General features: G+C 41.5%; 1 protein-coding gene across 1 annotated transcript in view; it reads right to left on the reverse strand.

Annotated features, from left to right (window-relative positions):
• Positions 1 to 20,863, reverse strand: part of ttn.2 (titin, tandem duplicate 2) — a 177,049-nt gene that overhangs the window by 24,276 nt on the left and 131,910 nt on the right. Inside the window, exons 198-205 of the mRNA XM_053626263.1 lie at positions 20,171 to 20,758; positions 19,780 to 20,082; positions 2,582 to 19,684; positions 2,169 to 2,465; positions 1,474 to 2,061; positions 1,083 to 1,385; positions 402 to 986; positions 1 to 300 (exon numbers count right to left, since the gene is read on the reverse strand). Of these exons, the coding sequence (XP_053482238.1) occupies positions 1 to 300; positions 402 to 986; positions 1,083 to 1,385; positions 1,474 to 2,061; positions 2,169 to 2,465; positions 2,582 to 19,684; positions 19,780 to 20,082; positions 20,171 to 20,758 (20,067 nt within the window). The remainder of the gene's footprint in view (positions 301 to 401; positions 987 to 1,082; positions 1,386 to 1,473; positions 2,062 to 2,168; positions 2,466 to 2,581; positions 19,685 to 19,779; positions 20,083 to 20,170; positions 20,759 to 20,863) is intronic.

The following is a 20,863-nucleotide window of genomic DNA, read 5'->3' on the forward strand; positions in this document are numbered from 1 at the left end:
CAAACGAGTTCTGTGCAATGACAGGCTCAGATTCTAAAGGATCACCAACTCCATATTTGTTCACCCCACGAACACGGAAGATGTACTCATTTCCTTTGATCAGCCTTGAAACAGAGACAATGCACTCTTCCAGTTTCTCAGATATTATGGACCACATGATTCTGCTACTCTCACGTTTCTCCACAATGTAATGGGTAACCATTGCACCACCCTCATCAGCTGGAGGATCCCACATGATGGTTATGCTATCTGCTGTGATCTTCTTGAACTGAATCTCTCCCGAAGGGGGCCCAGGTTTGTCTAACAGAGATAAGCAAGTCATTATTACAATAAATAAGGCATAAATATATATTTAACTTTTTTTTTAACACTTAGCCAAGAAACAATAATTGGTAGCATACCTTGAATAAGTACTCTGATAGCAGCATATGCTGAGCCCAAAGAATTCTTGATCTTGAGCTCATATGTTCCAGTATTTATACGTGTAGCATCCTTTATTGAGATGCATGCAGAATCAGTGGTGTTTGAAATAATATACTGAGCTCCAGATTCCAGCTCTTTTCCATCTTTGTACCATTCAATTGTTGGCTGAGGTTTAGCAATAATACCAGTTCTAAGCTGGATGGTTTCTCCTGCTTTATATTTTAAAACATCCAGGTATTCCTGAGGAAGTTCAATTTCAGGAGCACCAAAGGTATCCACACATGTAACTGGCCCAACAGTATCAGATGGGTTACTGACAGAGCCAACTGCATTCTTGGCTAAGACTCTAAATTCATAAGATTCATCTTGAATGAGACCTGATACAGTGAACTTGGTATCAGAAACCTTTGATAAATTAACTTTGAACCATTTGCCTTTTGGACCATCTTTCTTCTCAATCATATACCCTGTCACTTTGCTTCCACCATCATAGGAAGGTTTATTCCATGCAAGGCTTACTGAACTCTTTGTGATATCAGTGACACGGACATCAGTTGGTGGTTCTGGAAAACAGTACCATATTACAATCAGAATTACTTATAGGCAGGCTTAATATTTTTTTCCCCAAAAAAACAATTAAGATTTTGTAATATCCTTACCACAAGCATCAATTGCCAGTACAGCATCTGAAATTTTGCTGACAGGACCAAGGCCAGCAGCATTTTCAGCTGCAACCATGAACTCGTAGATAAGGCCTGGATTGATGTTTGTCACTTTGAAATGTGTGGCACGGATAACAGTTTTGTTGACTTTCTTCCACAAAATACTGTTTTTGTCTTTCATCTGAAGGTGGTATCCAAATATAAGACTTCCTCCATCAGAAGAAGGTTCTTTCCAGTTGACAGTAATACTTTCTCTAGTGACAACAGATACCCATGGTGTTGAAGGTGCCTCAGGAATTGCTGAAACAGAACAAAAGCACTGTTGTTGATATTTGTCATTTAGACAAATCAAAATGAACAATACTAGCACAAAAGTAAAGTTACTTACTATATGGCAGATTGACTGTGACAGTTGGAGAATCGATGTGATCACTGATGCCAAAGCGGTTTTCAGCCCTAATTCTGAACTGATACTCAACTCCAGTAGTTAGTTTCATAATCTTGATCATGCATCTTGCGACTGCAGATGAAACTTCAACCCAGTTTGCTGTTGTTGTTTCACGTTTTAGAACAATATAGTTGGTGATTGGGCTGCCACCATCGTATGCAGGAGGGAGCCATTTCAGACTTACACTGTCCTCTGTGATATCACACATCTCAACGGGACCAACAGGTGGACTCGGTCTGTCCAGGACAACAACATTGATAAAGGACTTGGTGGTTCCACTTGAGTTTGAGGCTGTAATGTCATATCTGCCTGCATCATGAGCAACACTGTCACGCAGGGTGATGATAAGGCAGTCAGGTGTTACTTCAGAATTAAACCTCATTGTTGATTTCAGAACCTGATCATCCTTTGAGAGTGATACTTTTGGTAAAGGTTTACCAGTAAGTGGGATCTCTACTTTAAGATTTGAACCTGCCTTTACATAGACTGTATTGTGTTGAAAGTTCTTCATGTTAATTTCAGGTGCCTCTGTTGATAGAATGAGCAAAAACATCAAGTTAATTATCATAATGAACTGCCATACAAAATTTTAAGCTACATCATCATATTAATTACAAACAGATCAAATTACTTACCGAGTTGATCTTTAACAAGAACAGGCAGAACCATGTCTTTAGGGTCACTAAGTCCAGCATGATTTTCAGCACGAACTCTAAAGTAGTATTCCGCATTTTCTCTTAACCCATAGACAACAAAGTGAGTTGATTTGGTGACACCACATTTTATCCAGTTCTGTTGTCCTTTCTCCAGAGCATCCACCTGGTAATTGGTAATTCTACTACCTCCATCATGCTCAGGTTTACTCCAAGCTAATGAGACAGTATCTTTTGTAACATCAGTTACTCCAAGCTTTGCTGGTGGACTTGGTTTTTCTGAAAATGAATGTTTATGAAAGAGTTACTTACATCAGTGTTAAATACATCACAATCCAAGTACAACACAATTATTTTAGCTTGTCATCATTCAATAGGCAATTATAATACCATACCTGTAATTTTAGTTCCTTCTTTAGTTTCAAGTGGTACTCCAGTTCCATATTCGTTTTCACCAGTGACTCTGAAATAATAAATGCCTCCCTCTTGAAGGTCAGTTACTTTGAATGTAAGTCTGGGACAACTGTCTGTGACTCTTGTCCATCCTTTTTTGCTTGCCTCACGCAGATCTACAAGGTAGTTCTTGACAGGAGCACCACCTTCATTTTCTGGTGTGTCCCATGTTATTGTTGCAGAGTTTTTGGTCACTTCCTTAACTGAAAGACTGGCAGGTGGTCCAGGTGAATCGAGCACTTTTACATTCAGTGTTAGTGTGGCTGTTCCAGCAACATTTTGTAGAGTCACAGTGTACTTGCCTGAGTCATTTCTTGTAGCTTGCTCAATTGTGACAGATGTGCAAGTGTATGTGGTATCAATTGTTGCCCGAACTCTGAGATCAACATCAGGCTTGTTCCATATTACATTTGGCAAAGGCTTTCCCTTGAAAGGGACTCTTAGGGTGAATGAGCTGCCATCTTTGACAATCAGTGTTTTTCGCATTTCATTACTGATGAGGAAAACGGGTTCATCTTCTCTGTCCTTTGCTACCTGTGGATCAGTCTCCGGGCTTGGCTCACTTGGACCAATTTTATTAATTGACCTAACCACAAAGACATATTCTGCTCCTAATGTCAGCCCTACAACTGTAAACTCTGTGTTATTAGTGTGCTGCACCCCAACAATCCAGTCCTCATCATTGGTTTTCCTATATTCAATTGAGTATCCTGTGACTGGGGAACCACCATCAAACAATGGCTTGTTCCAAGAGAGTGTTATTGTGGACTTGGTATAATCAATTACCTTTGGTTTCGCTGGTGGAGATGGCAAAAATAATGGATCCTCTGCCTTCGTCAATGGGCAGGGAAGGCTTGGTGTACTCAAACCTGCAGCATTCTCTGCATATACACGGTATTCATATTCACATCCTTCACGAAGATTGGAGGCCTTGACCCTCAAGTCATAAACAGGCTTTTTGTTGACACGAACCCAACGAAGACCTGATTTTTCACGTTTTTCTATTACATAGCCATTAATACTACTGCCACCATCAGAAACAGGCCTTTCCCAGCAGATTGTCATAGCTTCACTTGTAACACTTGTGACTTCAACATTTGTTGGGGCAGCAGGCACTGTAAATGGATCTAGGGCCTTAGCGGGATCACTCTCAAGAGCTTCCCCTGTTCCATATTTATTTACTCCCCGGACTCTGAAAATGTATTCATTGCCCTTAAGCAGTTTTGTAACTTTGCATGTTGTGGCCTTCATGTCTCCATAGACTAATGTCCAGGCAAGACGGCTTGTTTCACGCTTCTCAACAACGTAGTGTTGAATTTCAGCACCTCCATTTTCTTGAGGTGGTCCCCAAGTTAATGTACATTTTTCTGCGGTTAGACCCGTTACTTCCAATGGTCCAGAAGATGGACCAGGTCTATCAAGCACTTTACAGTTCACTGCTAAAGATCTGGTACCAGCAACATTCTGTAATGTGAGAACATACTGTCCAGTGTCTCTTCTGATGGTGTCTCTTACAATTAGTGTTGTGGTTGTGAATGTTGAAGAAATTTCAACTCTTGCTTTAGAATCAATTTCTTTTCCATCCTTTGCCCATGAAATCACTGGAGCCGGGCGGCCAGAAATTTCAGCATCAATTCTTAGTATATCTCCTGCTTTGACTACAACTAGTTGTCTGAGATTTTCCTCAATTGTAATGCGTGGAGGATCGACATCATCTTTCACTGTAACAGGGCCTGTACACTCTGATGGCTGACTAAGTAAACCAGCTGCATTCTTTGCAATTACATGGAAATCATATCTTTGATCTTCAATCAGGCCAGTCACATCGAAGAATGTTTCTTGGAGATTGGTGAAATTACATTTCAACCAACGACCATCTGGTAGCTCTCTTCGCTCTACAATGTAACCAGTCACCTTGGCACCACCATCATTTTCAGGTTTTGCCCAGGAGAGAGAAACAGAAGTTCTTGTTATGTTAGTAACAACTGGCTGACCTGGAGGATCACATGGATCTCTTGCAGCAACAGGCTCACAGGCTTTTGTGCAAGGTCCAATTCCTGCAATATTCTCTGCATATACTCTGTACTGATAGAGAAGACCCTCTTCAAGACCAGTTACTTTAAATTGTGTATCAGAAACAAGACCCCTAGTGATCTTAGTCCAGAGAATGCTGCTTTGTCCCTTGCATTCCAAGTGATATCCAATGACTGGACTTCCACCATCACTGGCTGGTTTTTTCCATTTAACCAACATACCTGACTTGGTAGCATGAGCAACTTGAAGGTCAGTTGGAGGGCCAGGTGGTGTGAAGGAGTATTGTGCAACAATTGGTGCAGAGTCAACAGCATGGCTCTTGCCATAACGATTTTCAGCAGCAATACGGAATTGATATTCTGTTCCCATTGTCAAGTGGGATACTTTAATTGATGTCCTTGCCACTGTAGCTGAAACAATTTGCCATGTTGTAGTGGTCGTGTCTCTCTTCTCAACAACATAATTATTGATCTGACACCCACCATCATAAACTGGAGGATCCCATGATAATGAAATGTAATCTGCACTTACTTCATCTACTCTGATTGCAATTGGTGGACCTGGTTTGTCAAGAATGATAACTGTTATTTCAGCTGATTTCACACCGACTGAATTAGTCAGTGTAATTTCATATTTTCCAGCATCTTCCCTTGTTGCATCTTTGATAACAATCTTTGAAGACATTTTGGATGCAAGAACATTTACTCTGGTTGTTTGCTTCAGGGTATGGCCATCCTTCTTCCATGTCACTTCTGGGTGAGGTCTACCTCTAAATGGAACATCAATTTTGAGATCATCCCCAGATTTAACACTGTACGTATTAAATACCAAGTCAATAACGGGTTCAATAGTGATATCCTTGGCAACCACAGGTGCTCCAAGTGGTTTAGGATCACTCTTTCCTTTGTCGTTCATGGCAGAAATTCTGAATGAATATTCCTCTCCCGTTGTAAGTCCTTCAATTGTAGCTTCAGGCATTCTTACTGTTGTGCATACAGTCCATTTATCTGATCCTTTAGTCAACATCTCTACTATGTAACCTGTTATTTTGCTACCACCATCATGGTCTGGCTTTTCCCAAGAAAGACTCACAGTGTGCCGAGTTACATCAACAAGTGTAACCTTACCTGGTGGTAGAGGTGCTTGGGACACTTTGACCGGCTCTGTGGTGGTTGCTGGCAAGCCGACACCAAGTTCATTCACTGCAAGTACACGGAAGTGATAAACACCTCCCTCTTGCAGATCATCAACCCTGAATGAATTCCTGACACAGTTATTTGTCACAGATGTAAATGCCATTCTCTTAGCTTCACGCTTCTCGACAATGTAATGAGTAATCTTGGCACCACCATCAATATGTGGAGGGTCCCACTGCAGCTGGACTGAGTCTCTTTTGATATCTTTAATGACAAAGTTCACAGGAGCACTTGGGGAGTCCAGGACTCTGACATTTATGAATGCAGATTTGGTGCCACTGTTGTTTTCAAGAGTTAAAACATATTTGCCGGTGTCAAATCTGTCAACATTGTCAATAACAAGCATGGTGTAAGAGCTTGTTACTTCAATTTGGGCACGTTCTGTTAGGGTACCCTCTGCCTTTGTCCATTTAACTTCAGGCTCAGGCCTTCCCCTGATGGTAACAAATAAGCGTAGTGTTGCACTTGCACGAACAGTCACAATTTTCCTCAGATCAGCGCCTAACTCTACTTCTGGGGCTTCAAGTTTCTCAGCAGCAATTACAGAGCCTTGAACATCAATATGATCTCCAGCACCTTCAATATTAACGGCACAAATACGGAAGTTGTATTCTGCATTTTCCTTCAGATTTTTCACTGTAAAGTGAGTTGTTTGTACACCAGTGTTTGGTGTACATAGTGTCCATTCATCATCAATGGCTTCTTTCATCTCAACAATATATCCAGAGATTGGTGCACCACCATCATAAATAGGCCTACTCCATGCAAGGGAAACAGTTGTGCTTGAATGGTCTGTCACTTTGGGATTGTTTGGCGGGCCAGGGGGATAGGTTGCATCACAGGCTTTGTAATATTCAGATGGTTCACTTGGTGTGCCAACACCTGCAGCATTTTCGGCAGACACTCGGAATTCATAAGAGTGTCCGTCTGTTAATCCAGTGGCTCTGAAACGCAGATCACTGAGTCTTTTCCTGTTGCACTTTGTCCATCGGATGCCTTCTTTATCACGCTTCTCCAGGATGTAACTCTCAATTTGTGAACCACCATCATCCTCCGGACGGTCCCATGTAAGGACCATTGAGTCTCTAGTGATTGCACTTGCTTCTGGAGTTGAAGGTGGGCCAGGAGTCTTAAAAGGATTTCTTGCAATAACTGGTTCAGATTCAAGAGGTTCACCGATACCATACTTGTTTACTGCCATGACTCTAAAGATGTACTCATTACCTGGCAAGAGTTTGGTGACTTTATAACTGATAGCTTGAATTTTGGGTTCTACCATAGTCCAAGACAGTCTGCTTGTTTCCCTCTTTTCGATAATGTAATGGGAAACACCAGCTCCACCATCATGTGTTGGGTGGCTCCAGTGTAGATAACATTTTTCTGCTCTGACACCAGTTACCTTCAAAGGGCCATCCGGTGGCCCAGGTCTATCCAGAACCTTGACATTTACAGGGACGAGTTTTGTTCCACCCACATTGGTGAGACTTAGGACAAAATGTCCACCATCTACTCTTATGCAGTCTTTAATGGTTAAAGCAGTATGTGTAATAGTCGATTTAATTTCCATTCTTGGAGTAGCACTGTCAATTTCTTTTCCATCCTTTAGCCACTTTATATCTGGGAGTGGTTTGCCTGCAATATCAGCATCAATAGTAAATGTCTCACCAGCATTCACAATAATGACATCCTTGAATTTTGAGTCCATGGAAACTGAAGGTGCTTCAATCTCATCCTGTGCAGTAATTGGTCCGGTGCTTTCAGAAGGCTCACTTAAAATACCTGCTGAATTTCTTGCAATTACTCTGAATTCGTAACGGTCTCCTTCTGTCAATTCTGTAATTGTAAACTGAGTGTCAATTATATTTGTAAAGCTAGCCTTCATCCAACGACCATCAGGTAGCTTTTTCTTCTCAACAATATAACCTGTGACTGCACTGCCTCCATCGTATTGAGGCCTGGTCCACTGAAGTGTGACAAGGTTTCGAGTGATAACAATAGCCTCAGGAGTTCCAGGTGGATCACATGGATCACGTGCCACAACACTTTGAGAAACTTTGCTAGATGGACTTATTCCTGCAATATTTTCAGCAAATACTCTATATTCATACTCAATGCCCTCCTCAAGACCATTTGTTTTGAATCGAGTATCAGTGACAAGAAGATTGTTAAGTTTTGTCCAGAGAATGCTGTTCTTCTCTTTGCGCTCAATGTGATACCCAAGAACAGGGCTACCTCCATTATTATTAGGTGGCTTCCATTCAACTGTCATGTGATCTTTTGTCACTGAGGACACAAATGGTGTACCAGGCGCTGCAGGCTCACTGAAAGGATAGCTAACTACAACAGGTACTGAGTCTAAAGATGAACTCTTTCCATATCTGTTTTCAGCAAACACTCTAAACTGATATTCTGAGCCAGTTTTCAGCTTGGAGATTTTGATTGTTGTACGTGCAATGGTTGCTGATACAATCTGCCAGGCTGTGGTAGTTGTATCTCGTTTCTCCACAATGTAATTGTTTATCTGACAGCCACCAGTGTACACAGGTGGTTCCCATGAAATTATTACATAGTTGGCACTTACTTCATCAATTTTAACAGGGCCAACAGGTGGACCAGGCTTGTCTAAGATGATTACGCCAATTTCCTCTGAGACTGATCCTACATTGTTTATAGCTGTTACTGTATATTTACCAGAATCCTCTCTATTGGCATCTTTGATGCTAAGAACTGTTGATGTTGCTGTGCTTGAGACATTTAGTCTAGTTGTCTCCTTTAATGAGTGGCCATCTTTAGTCCATGTGACCTTTGGTGTTGGACGACCTTTTACTGGAATTTCTACTTTCAGCTCTCCACCACATTGCACACTGTATGTGTTGAAAGTCAATTTGAGGGCTGGTTCAATTGTCATATCATTGGCTATGACTGGAGCTGCTAGTGCCCTTGGATCACTCTTTCCTTTATCATTGTAGGCCAACACTCTGAAGAGGTACTCTCTGCCGGCGCTGAGTCCTGTGACTGTTCCCTCACAGGTTTTGGTAGTAGTTGCTACTACCCAGTCTTCTGAACCTTTTGGCTGCATTTCAATATAATATCCTAGAATCCTACTACCACCATCATGGTCTGGTTTCTCCCATGACAGTGTTGCAGAAGTTTTAGTCACATCAGTCAATGTGACCTTACCCACAGGCAGAGGAGGATCTGCTGTCTTCACGGATTCTTCTGTTTCTACAGGCAGACCAACTCCAAACTCATTCTCAGCCATGACTCTAAAGTAATAAATGCCACCTTCATTAAGATCACCAATACGTAAGCTAGTCTTGGTGCATTTTGTAGTAATATTAGAGAAGGCAGGTCTAGTTGATTCACGTTTGTCCACAATATAATTCGTTATTTTTGCCCCACCATCTATAAGTGGAGGCTCCCAAACAAGAGTTACATAATTTCTTGTGATATCTTTAACAGTTAGGTTTAGTGGAGCACCTGGTGTATCCAGTACTTTCACTGAAACAAATGCTGACTTGGTACCACTGCTGTTCTCGAGAGTCAGAATATATTTTCCTGCGTCATTCCGATCACAAATGTCAGTTGAGAGCTGGGTATAATCTAGACCCTTTTCAATTTGAGTTTTACTTGGTAGATCACCATCATCCTTAGTCCAGTTTATCTCTGGAGTGGGACGGCCTTTGAAGGGAATGCTAATTCTCATGCTTCCTCCAGCACGGACAACAATGCCCTTTCTTAACTCTGAATCAAGTTCAATTTCAGGAGGTTCCATTTTATCAACAGGCTTTACTGTACCAAGAATGGTGACTGGCTCACCAACACCTAATTTATTAAGAGCACATATTCGAACCTTGTATTCCTGATGTTCTATGAGTTTAGTAATTGTGAATTTAGTATCATTCAACCCAGTAGGTGGAGTACATGTTAGCCATTCCTCTTCATCAGCTTTGCAGATCTCTACAACATAGCCCTGGATGTCTAAGCCACCATCATAGATTGGTCTACTCCACTGAATAGTCACTGAGTCCTTTGTGGTGTCAGTAAAGTGTGCATTAGTTGGTGGAGCAGGTTTAAATGTTGGGTCACATGCTTTGTAATACAGTGTTGGTGGACTTGGTTGACCAATTCCTGCAGCATTTTCTGCAGATAACCTGAATTCATATTCATGGTCCTCTGTGAGACCTGTAACTCTGAAGCGAAGGTCAGTAATTCTACGTTTGTTACATTTTGTCCATCTGACTCCAGTTCTGTCTCTTTTTTCTACAATGTACCCAGCAATCTCACTTCCACCATCAGTCTCTGGGCGAGTCCAACACACAGTCATAGAATCTCTTGAAATATTTGTTATTTCTAGTTCTCTAGGTGGTCCAGGAGGAACAAATGGATTTCTCATTATTACTGGTACGGACTCTAAAGGTTCACCAACACCATACTTGTTAACAGCCATGACACGGAAGATGTATTCATTTCCTTTTAGAAGCTTAGTGACCTTGAACATAGTTGCTCCACAGTCACTAGACACTACAGTCCAAGTAAGACGGCTGGTTTCCCTTTTTTCAATGATGTAATGAGAAATACTGCTACCACCATCATGCATAGGAGGAAGCCATGACAAAGAGCACTTCTCACTTGTTACATTTGAAACTGTTATAGGTCCTGCTGGTGGCCCAGGTCTATCAAGCACTCTTACGTTAAAGGGCACAGATTTAGTTCCCCCAACATTCGTAAGCTGCAAAGTGTACTGTCCTCCATCGACTCTAATAGCATCTTTGATAACAAGGACTGCTTTGAAGTCTGTGTTCCTGGTCTCAGCTCTTGCAGAATTTTCAACTTCCACATCACCTTTGAACCACTGTATTGTTGGAACTGGCTTCCCTAATACAGATGCTTGCAGTACAAATGTATCTCCAGCATTTACAATCATTATTTGGCTGTATTGTGAGTCAATCTCATAGGTTGGTGGCTCAACCTCATCTTTAGCTGTGATTGGCCCTGTGCATGCAGAAGGCTTGCTGACTGATCCAGCACCATTTCTAGCAATGACCCTGAAGTCATATTTTGAGTCTTCTGTCAGACCTGTGACAATAAATTCAGTTTCAAGGATGTTTGTAAAGCTTGCTTTCATCCAACGGCCATCTGGGAGGTCCCGTTTCTCCACAACATATCCAGTAACCAGACTGCCTCCGTCATATTCTGGTGGTGTCCATCTCAGCATCACTGAGTGTCTCGTCACAATTACTGGCACTGGTGTGCCAGGAGGATCACATGGATCACGGGCCACGCAACCTTCAGAAACTTTGCTGCATTTACCAATTCCAACAATATTTTCAGCAGAAACTCTGAACTCATATTCTATGCCTTCCTCCAAAGGAGATGTTTTAAATCGAGTGTCTTGAATAAGCATTTTATTTATTTTTGTCCAGAGAATACTGTTCTTTTCTTTTCTTTCAAGATGATATCCAAGAATAGCACTGCCACCATCTGAAATTGGTTTGTGCCATTCAACTACCATAGATTCTTTGGTAAAGGCAGACACATATGGTGTTCCAGGGGGGCCTGGTTCTTTGAAAGGATACTGAGCAACAACCGGCTCTGAGTCAATGGCATAGCTTTTCCCATATCTATTTTCTGCAAAGATTCTGAACTGGTACTCAGCTCCAGTTTTCAAATTTCCAACTTTGAGTGTAGTTCTTGCTACTGTAGCTGAAACAATTGCCCAGTTAGTTGTGGTAGTATCTCTCTTTTGCACAATGTAATTCGAAATTTGGCATCCTCCTGTATAATTTGGAGGATCCCATGACACTGTAATACTTTCTGCACTTATTTCATCTATCCTCACTGGCCCTGTTGGTGGACCAGGTTTGTCAAGTATAATAATTTCAACAGTGGCCTCCTTTTGTCCTAGTACATTAGCTACAATAATGCTGTACATACCACCATCATCTCTTGTTGCATCTTTAATTGATAATGTTGTATGGTGGGCAGTGTCTGCAACATTAACTCTTGTGGTCTGTTTCAGCTCTGTACCATCTTTAGTCCATGTAATGGTTGGCTTTGGATGACCAGTGATACGTGCTTCAATTTTCAAGTCGTGGCCAACTTGTACACTATATGTGCTAAGTTTCACCCTTACAGATGGCTCAATTACAAGGTCTTTTGCAAGAACAGACTGTGCTAGATGTCTGGGATCACTCTTTCCTTTGTCATTAACTGCAGTTACCCTAAAATTGTACTCTGCACCTTGGACTAAATTGGTAATAATGGTGTCAAGTGATTTAACTTGTGCACACAGAGACCACTTTTCACTGTCTTTTGCTTGCATCTCAACTTCATAGTGAGTGATTTTACTACCCCCATCATGTTCTGGTTTTTCCCAGGACAGAGAGATGCTCTTTCGTGTAACATCCACTACAGAGACTTTTCCAGGAGGTTGTGGCACTTCTGAGATTTTTAGTGGTTCTAGAGTTTCAGCAGGTAATCCAATTCCATATTCATTTTCAGCAAGAACTCTGAAGAAGTAGTTGTTGCCTTCTTGGAGCTGCTCTATCTTATATGTCATCTTGTTGCATGAAGTAACAGTAGAGTATACCTTCCTTGTACTCTCACGCTTTTCTACAATATAATTTTTTATTTTAGCTCCACCATCCAGCAAAGGTGGCTCCCATGTGAGAGTAACTGAATTCTTTGTTATTTCCTTTACATGGAAGTTTGCAGGTGCATCAGGGGTGTCAAGTACTCTGACACTAATAAATGCAGATTTTGTACCACTTGCATTTTCCAAAGTCAAAGTGTATTTTCCACTGTCAAATCTATTCATGTTTTCAATTACAAGAGAAGTATAACTGCTTGTGATGTCAATCTGTGCTGTCTCATTAATTTCCCCTTCAGCTTTTCCCCATTTGACCTCAGGAGCTGGTCTGCCTCTGATTGGAACAAACAATCTAAGGGCTCCTCCAGCTCTAACAGTGATCATCTTTCTTAGGTCAGCATCAAGATCAATATCTGGTGCCTCCAGTTTGTCCTCCATGAGAATGGATTCTTTTATATCTGCATGTTCTCCAACTCCAACCTTATTTATCGCACAAATTCTGAATTTGTATTCATGTTTTTCCAGCAGTTTTTGAACTTCAAATCTTGTTTCAGTGATTCCTGTTGGAGGTGTGCACATTGTCCACTCGTCAGATATGCCTTCACAGACTTCAACAATATAACCTTGAATCTCACATCCACCATCATAAATAGGTTTGCTCCAATGTAGTACAACAGATGACCTTGAGACATCAACAACCTTTGGGTTGTTTGGTGGACCTGGCCTGAAGACTGGATCCAAAGCCTTGAAGTATACAGTAGGGGCACTTGGTTTACCAATTCCAGCTGCATTCTCAGCAGAGACACGGAATTCATAACTGCGGTTTTCAAGAAGACCTGTCACTCTAAAGCGCAGTTCACTAACTAAACGCTTATTGCATCTTGTCCATCTGACACCTTCTTTGTCCCTCTTTTCAATTACAAATCCTGTAATTGCATTACCTCCATCATTAATGGGCCTTTCCCAAGTAACAACCATGGAGTCCTTTGTTATATTGGATATATCCACCCCAGTTGGTGGATCAGGTGTGACAAATGGATTTGTGGCAATAACTGGATCAGATTCCAGAGGCTCACCAATTCCATATTTGTTGACAGGGATCACTCTGAAAATGTATTCATTTCCAGGAAGGAGCTTGGTAATCTTCAGATTAAGGGTTTGAACCTTAGATTCCACAACAGTCCAAACTAATCGGCTGGTCTCCCTTCTTTCAACAATATAATGAGATACCTCAGCACCTCCATCATGTAAAGGCGTTTTCCATGCTATGCAGCATTTCTCACTTGTAACCCCATATATAGAAATAGGCCCATCTGGTGGTCCAGGCCTGTCTAGAACTTTGATATTGATGTTTATGGATTTCTCACCACCGACATTTTTCAACAACAGTGTGTACTGGCCTCCATCAACACGAATAGCTTCTTTTACGCTCAAAGAGGCTGTGAAGTCTGTATTTTTAATCTCAAGTCTAGCTGTATTAACAAGTTCCTCACCATTTTTTATCCAGTGGACTGATGGTATAGGCTTGCCAGATATTCCTGCGTCAATCTTAAATGATTCTCCAGCATTAACAATAATGGTTTGAGAATATTTAGCATCCAAGTCAATCATAGGTGGCTCTACTTCATCCTTTGCAGTTATTGCACCGGTACTGACAGATGGTACACTATATACACCAGCTGCATTTTTTGCAATGACCCGGAACTCATATTGTTGTTCTTCCACCAAGCCGCTGACAACAAATTCAGTTTCTATGATATTAGTGAAACTAGCCTTCATCCAGCGACCATTAGGCAGTTCTTTCTTCTCAACTACATATCCAGTTATTCGGCTGCCACCATCAAACTCTGGTGCTGTCCATCGTAATGTTATAGAGCTTCTAGTGACAATTACTGCTTCTGGTTTGCCTGGAGGATCACAGGGATCTCTTGCTACCTGTATTTCTGACACTTTGCTGGCTTTGCTCAGTCCAACAATATTCTCAGCATAAACTCTGAACTCATATTCAATGCCTTCTTCGAGACCACTAACCTTGAATCTTGTGTCTGGAATGATGGTTTTATTTTGTTTCACCCACAGGAGGCTATTTCTTTCCTTACTCTCAAGATGATATCCAATAATCTTGCTTCCACCATCACTGCTAGGCCTGTTCCAAACAATGACCATAGTTTCTTTGGTAGCAGACTGAACAGTGGGAGTCCCTGGTGCACTTGGCACCTCAAATGGATACTGTGCAATGACTGGGTCAGACAGTAGAAATGAGCTCTTACCATATCTATTTTCAGCTGCAATCCTGAATTGATACTCAAAGCCAGTTTTTAGTCTTGCAGCTTTCGTGGTTGTTCTAGCAACTGTAGCTGACACAATCTGCCAGTTTGTGGTGGATGTGTCTCTCTTTTCCACAATATAATTATTAATTGAACAACCACCTTCATACTCTGGTGGTTGCCATGACAATGTCGCACTGTCTGCAGTTACCTCATCTATTTTGATAGGTCCAGTAGGAGGGCCAGGTTTATCAAGTACAACTACAGTGATCTCCGCTGTAGCTTCTCCAGCTGAGTTTGTAATCTTAATAGCATATTTACCCACATCATCACGTGTTGCTTCCTTGATTACAAGGTATAGATGACTGTCAGTAACTTCAGAATTTACCCGTGTTGTCTCTTTAAGAACAGTGCCATCTTTAAACCAGGTAACTGCAGCCTTGGGCTGAGCAACATAAGGTACATCTATCTTGAGGTCATCACCTGCCAGCACACTGAATGTATTAAATAAAAACTTGAAAGCAGGTGTGATGATAAGATCCTTCGCCACAACAGGCACACCGAGTAGCCGAGGATCACTTGTCCCTTTTTCGTTTGTTGCCGATATACGGAATGAGTACTCTTCACCTTGAGTCAGACCAACAATAACTGCCTCTGTTACCTTAACAGTCATCACCTGAGTCCATTTGTCACTGCCCTTTCCTTGCATTTCCACAACATATCCTGTGATTCTGCTTCCTCCATCATGATCTGGCTTCTCCCAGGACAGTGTTACACTGCTGCCTGTTACCTCTTTAAGAGTCACCTTACCAGGAGGTAAAGGCTTTTCAGAAATCTTGACTGGTTCAGCAATTTCCACTGGGAGGCCAACACCATATTCATTTTCAGCTAATATTCTGAAGAAATACAAACTTCCCTCCTGCAGATCACCAATTCTCCAGCTTGTTTTGGGGCAGGAAGCATTTACAATGGAATATGCCTTTCTTGTGGATTCACGTTTTTCTACAAGGTAATGCCTGACTCTTGATCCACCATCAATAATTGGAGGATCCCACATAAGTGAGACAGAATCTTTTGTGATTTCCTTAATTGTGAGATTTTGTGGTGCCCCTGGAGTGTCAAGCACCCTGACATTCACAAATGCTGTTTTACTCCCAGAGCTGTTTTCCACTGTTAGCAAATATTTTCCACTGTCAAACCTGTTAACATTCTCAATAACAAGCGATGTGAATGATGATGTGGTTTCAATAGATGCTTTATCAAGAGGTTCACCATTCTCCCTTGACCATTTAGCTTCTGGTGTAGGTCTTCCTTTAATTGGTACAAACAGTCTAAGTGTGCAGCAAGCTCTAATGTTCACCACTTTTCGAAGATCTGAATCAAGCTCAATTTCAGGTGGAATATATCGGTCCTCGGCTTTTGGTGAACCAGGTACTGATGCAGGTTCTCCAACTCCCTCACAGTTCAGGGCAGAAATGTTGATCTTATATTCTTGGTTTTCTCTTAAATTAATTATGGTAAATGATGTTCCTATAAGACCCTCCTTTGGAGTGACAATTGTCCATTCATCTTCTTCTGGTAGGCAGGTTTCTACAATATATCCTGTAATATCTGAACCACCATCGTAAACTGGTTTATTCCAAGCAACAGTAATGGAGGACTTTGTTGTATCCAAAATTCTTGGACTCCCTGGTGGTCCAGGCTGGAATATTGTGTCACATGCCTTATAAAATGGACTTGAAGGGCTTGGAGCACTTAAACCAGCAGCATTTTCAGCCAGGATCCTGAATTCATATTCATGCTCTGGTGTAAGTCCAGACACTTTAAAGCGCAAATCAGTTACTGACCTCTTATTGCATTTTACCCATCGGAGGCCAGTTTTATCTCTTCTTTCAATTATATAGGTATTTATGGCACTTCCTCCATTGTTTTCAGGATGTCCCCAGCAAACCACCATAGAGTCCTTTGTTATTGTTGTTACTTCAGGAGCTTGTGGTGGATCAGAGGGTACATATGGGTTAGTGGCAACTGCAGGTTCTGACTCAAGGGGCTCACCAACTCCATATTTATTTACAGCCATAACTCTGAAGACATATTCATTTCCTTTTAGCAATTTGGTAACTTTATAACGGTTGACTTGCAAATCTGTGGCTACATTTGTCCATGCAAGTCTGCTTGTTTCACGTCTCTGAATTATATAATATTCAATCTTTGCTCCTCCATCTTCAAGTGGTGGTAGCCAAGACAGAATACATTTCTCTGTTGTCATGTCTGTAACATGAAGGGGTCCTTCAGGAGGCCCAGGCCTATCAAGGACTTTAACATTGAAAACAAACTTGGCAAATCCTCCAGGGTTGCTCGCAGTTAGAGTGAATGCACCGCCATCTCTTCGTGATGAATCTTTGTTGATTAAACATGTATGGAAATTTGCTGTTTTGATCTCTAGTTTTGCAGTGTCTTCAAGTTCTTTCCCGTCTTTTGTCCATATCAAAGATGGGATTGGTCTGCCAGTAACATTTGCATCTAGTTTGAAGACATCGCCTGCCTTAACTACCACAATACTGCTAAAGCTTGCATCAATATCAAGCTTTGGCTCCTCAATATCATCTCTGCAGATTATGACTTCTGAGGGTTTTGAGGGCTTGCTGACAGATCCAGCTGAATTTCTTGCAAAGACACGGAATTCATATGAATAATTTTCTGTCAGACCACTTACAGTGAAGCTTGTCTCGTGGATATTTCCAAAGTTTGCTTTGAGCCAGCGACCATTTGGCAGTTCTCTCTTTTCCACAGTGTATCCAGTGATTGGAAAACCACCATCACTCTGTGGCTTCATCCATTGAAGGGTAACCTCATGTCTAGTTATATTAAGTGCCACTGGTTGACTGGGAGGGTCCACTGGATCCAGTGCAAATGTCATTTCAGAAGCCTTGCTTGGCTTGCTAAGACCAGCCATGTTTTCAGCAATAACACGGAATTCGTATGCAATAGCATCCATCAGACCAGATGACTTAAAAATGTTCCCAACTATAAGGGCTTTGCTGATCCGCTGCCACAAGATGCTGTTTTTCTCTTTTCTCTCAATATGATATCCCAAAATTGGGCTACCCCCATCTGTGGAAGGTTCATTCCAGCTAATTGTAATAGAATCTTTTGTGAAGGCAACAACTTGTGGAATACCTGGCTGGCCTGGTACCTCAAATGGATAAGCAGCAACAATGGGTTCAGATGTTATGTAGGGACCAACACCATATCTGTTCTGAGCTTTTACACGGAACTGATATTGAATTCCTGTTGTAAGACGTGCAGCTTTGAATGTTGTGCGGATGACAGTAGCTGCTAACTCAACCCAGGATGTGCCAGTTGTCTCTCTCATCTCGACAATATAATTACTGATAGGAACTCCTCCATCATTCTCTGGTGAATCCCATGATATAAGTACATAGTCACAGGACACTTCATCCACTTTAATCGGTCCAGTTGGCGGTCCTGGGATATCATGTACTTGTACAGTAATGATTTCTGTCACTGTTCCCAGTATATTCTTCCCTGTCATTGAATACTGTCCTCCATCTTTTCTCTTGATTTCTCTTATGTTAAGGATTGTTGAGGTTGTTGTGTTGTCAGTGTTAATTCTTTGTGTCTGTTTAAGTTCCTGATCTTCTTTCTTCCAGGTAACAGATGGTCTTGGACGACCAAAAACAGGGATCTCAACCTTCACATTATCACCTGCTTTGGCTACTACCAACTTCTGATAAACTGATCTGAGGTCAAATCCTGGTGCTGTAGTCTGCTCCTTGATTTCAACTGGCCGGCTTTCACGAGGTTCGCTTCTACCTGAGCTGTTCACAGCAAAGATACGGAATACATATTCTGCATTTTCTGTCAAGTCTGTTACAGTATAGTCCAACGCCTTTATTGTTGTGACATGTAGCCACTGATCAGAATCCTTCTTCTGAGCCTCAATCACATAGCCAGTGATTCTGCTACCACCATCATAAGTTGGTTTTGTCCATGCAAGAGTCGCTGTATCCTTTGTCACATCTGTAACTACTAAATTGTCTGGTGAAGATGGAGCCTGAGAAGCTCTGATAGGTTCAGGTGTCTCTGCTGCCTCACCAATACCTTGTTCGTTTTCAGCTGAAACTCTGAAGTAATATTCAGCTCCCTCTTCCAAATCTTTAATCTTGTACGAACATTTCTGCCAATTTGTAGTAATTGTTGTGAAGGCCTTTCTAGTTGCATCACGCTTCTCAATTATGTAATTTTTTATCTTTGATCCGCCATCAATAATTGGAATCTCCCACTGAAGTGTGATGCTGTTTTTGGTGATTTCCCTTGGTTTCAAATTGACTGGGGGCCCAGGTGTGTCCACGACTCGGACATTGACAAAGCCTGTCTTCTTTCCAGCAACATTTTCTAAAGTCAAAATGTATTTTCCAGCATCATATCTTGTACAGTCTGGGACGACCACTAGAGTGTATGACTCAGTACTGTCGATGTGAGCTCTACCTTTGAGAGCAACATCATCTTTCATCCAAGTAACTTCGGGAGTTGGACGGCCCTTTATTGGTACAAATATGCGGATGGAGCCACCTGATCGGACAATAAGTGTTCTTCTCAGTTCTGCATCAAGTTCAAAGTCAGGAATCTCTTCACGGTCAACAAGTTCCACAATTTTCTCAACTTCAGCAGGTTCCCCACATCCTTCTGAATTAATTGCACTGACTCTGAAATTATATTTGCCTCCTGCTTGTAGGTTTGGAACAACAAACTCAGTGATTCTTAAGGGAGAAGTTGTGTCCCGAATCCAATCATCTACTCCTTCCTTTTTGTGCTCAACAATATATCCTGTTACATCAAGGCCACCATCATAAAAGGGTCTTCCCCAGTTAAATGTTGCTGTTGTTTTAGTGGTATCAGTTATTCTTGGGTTGGATGGGGGTCCAGGTGGATCTGAATATGATAAAAGTATGTTTAAAAGGTCAATGAAAAGGTGAGACTTATTTGAAACTACAGGACTCTATTTTAGAAATGTTTTGTTTACTTACATGTAATGTCCTTTGTCAGCACTGGTTGGGATGGCTCACTGGGTTCTCCAAAACCAGCTTTGTTCTCGGCAGTTACACGGAACTCATACTCAACTCCTTCCGTAAGGCCTGATACTTTATAACGTAGATCGGAGATGGACTTCTTTGAAGCTCTAACCCATCTCATACCTCTCCTCTCCTTTCTCTCAACACTATACCCTCTAATATCACTTCCTCCATCCACCACTGGTCTCTTCCAGGAAATAGTTACAGCGGTTCTGCTGACATTGTCAATTTCTGGTTTTGATGGTGGCCCAGGGGGTCCTGACAAAAACAACATCATGTATGTAATAGCATATCACAGTACATCATGAAAAGAAATTAATACAGGCACATATGACATTAAACTTACCAAAGCTGTCAACCATTTTGACTGGACCAGACTGGATAGCATCGCCTGTACCATACTGATTGATCGCTGAAACACGGAAGATATATTCATTGCCTTTAATCAACTTGCAGGCCACATGACGGCAATCCATTACATTATCAGCAAGCTTTGTCCAAAGTAGCCGGCTAGTTTCTCTCTTTTCAAGGATATATGATTTGATAGCACTGCCTCCATCCTCTTCTGGTGGTAACCATGTCAGTGTGCATTTTTCAGCAGAGACACTGCTGACCTCAATAGGACCAGGTGGACCAGGCACATCTAGGACATTTACTTTTACTCTTTCTTCCTTAATACCAAATGGGTTGCTGGCAGTAATTGTATACTCCCCAGTGTTCTTTCTGCTGGCATATTTAATTGACAGAGTTGAAGATGTGGGGGTGCTTGTAATCTGGACAACATCCGATGGCTTGAATTCTCTTCCTTCCTTAGACCATGCAGATGTAGGTGGAGGTTTACCGAGGATACTTGATGCAGAAATCACAATTGTTTCTCCAGCCCTGACTCTGATACCATCCTTCATTTCAGGGTCAATTGTAATAGTTGGTGGCTCTGTAAAAAGGTAAGATATAAATAATAGGTTTTTTCCCCCCAAAATGGCCTATAAATTCTTTATAACATATATAAGTTCTATAAATCAAACTCAGTTAGTAAAAC

Source organism: Ictalurus furcatus, chromosome 6 (genome assembly GCF_023375685.1).
Source record: "Ictalurus furcatus strain D&B chromosome 6, Billie_1.0, whole genome shotgun sequence".
Taxonomy (NCBI): domain Eukaryota; kingdom Metazoa; phylum Chordata; class Actinopteri; order Siluriformes; family Ictaluridae; genus Ictalurus; species Ictalurus furcatus.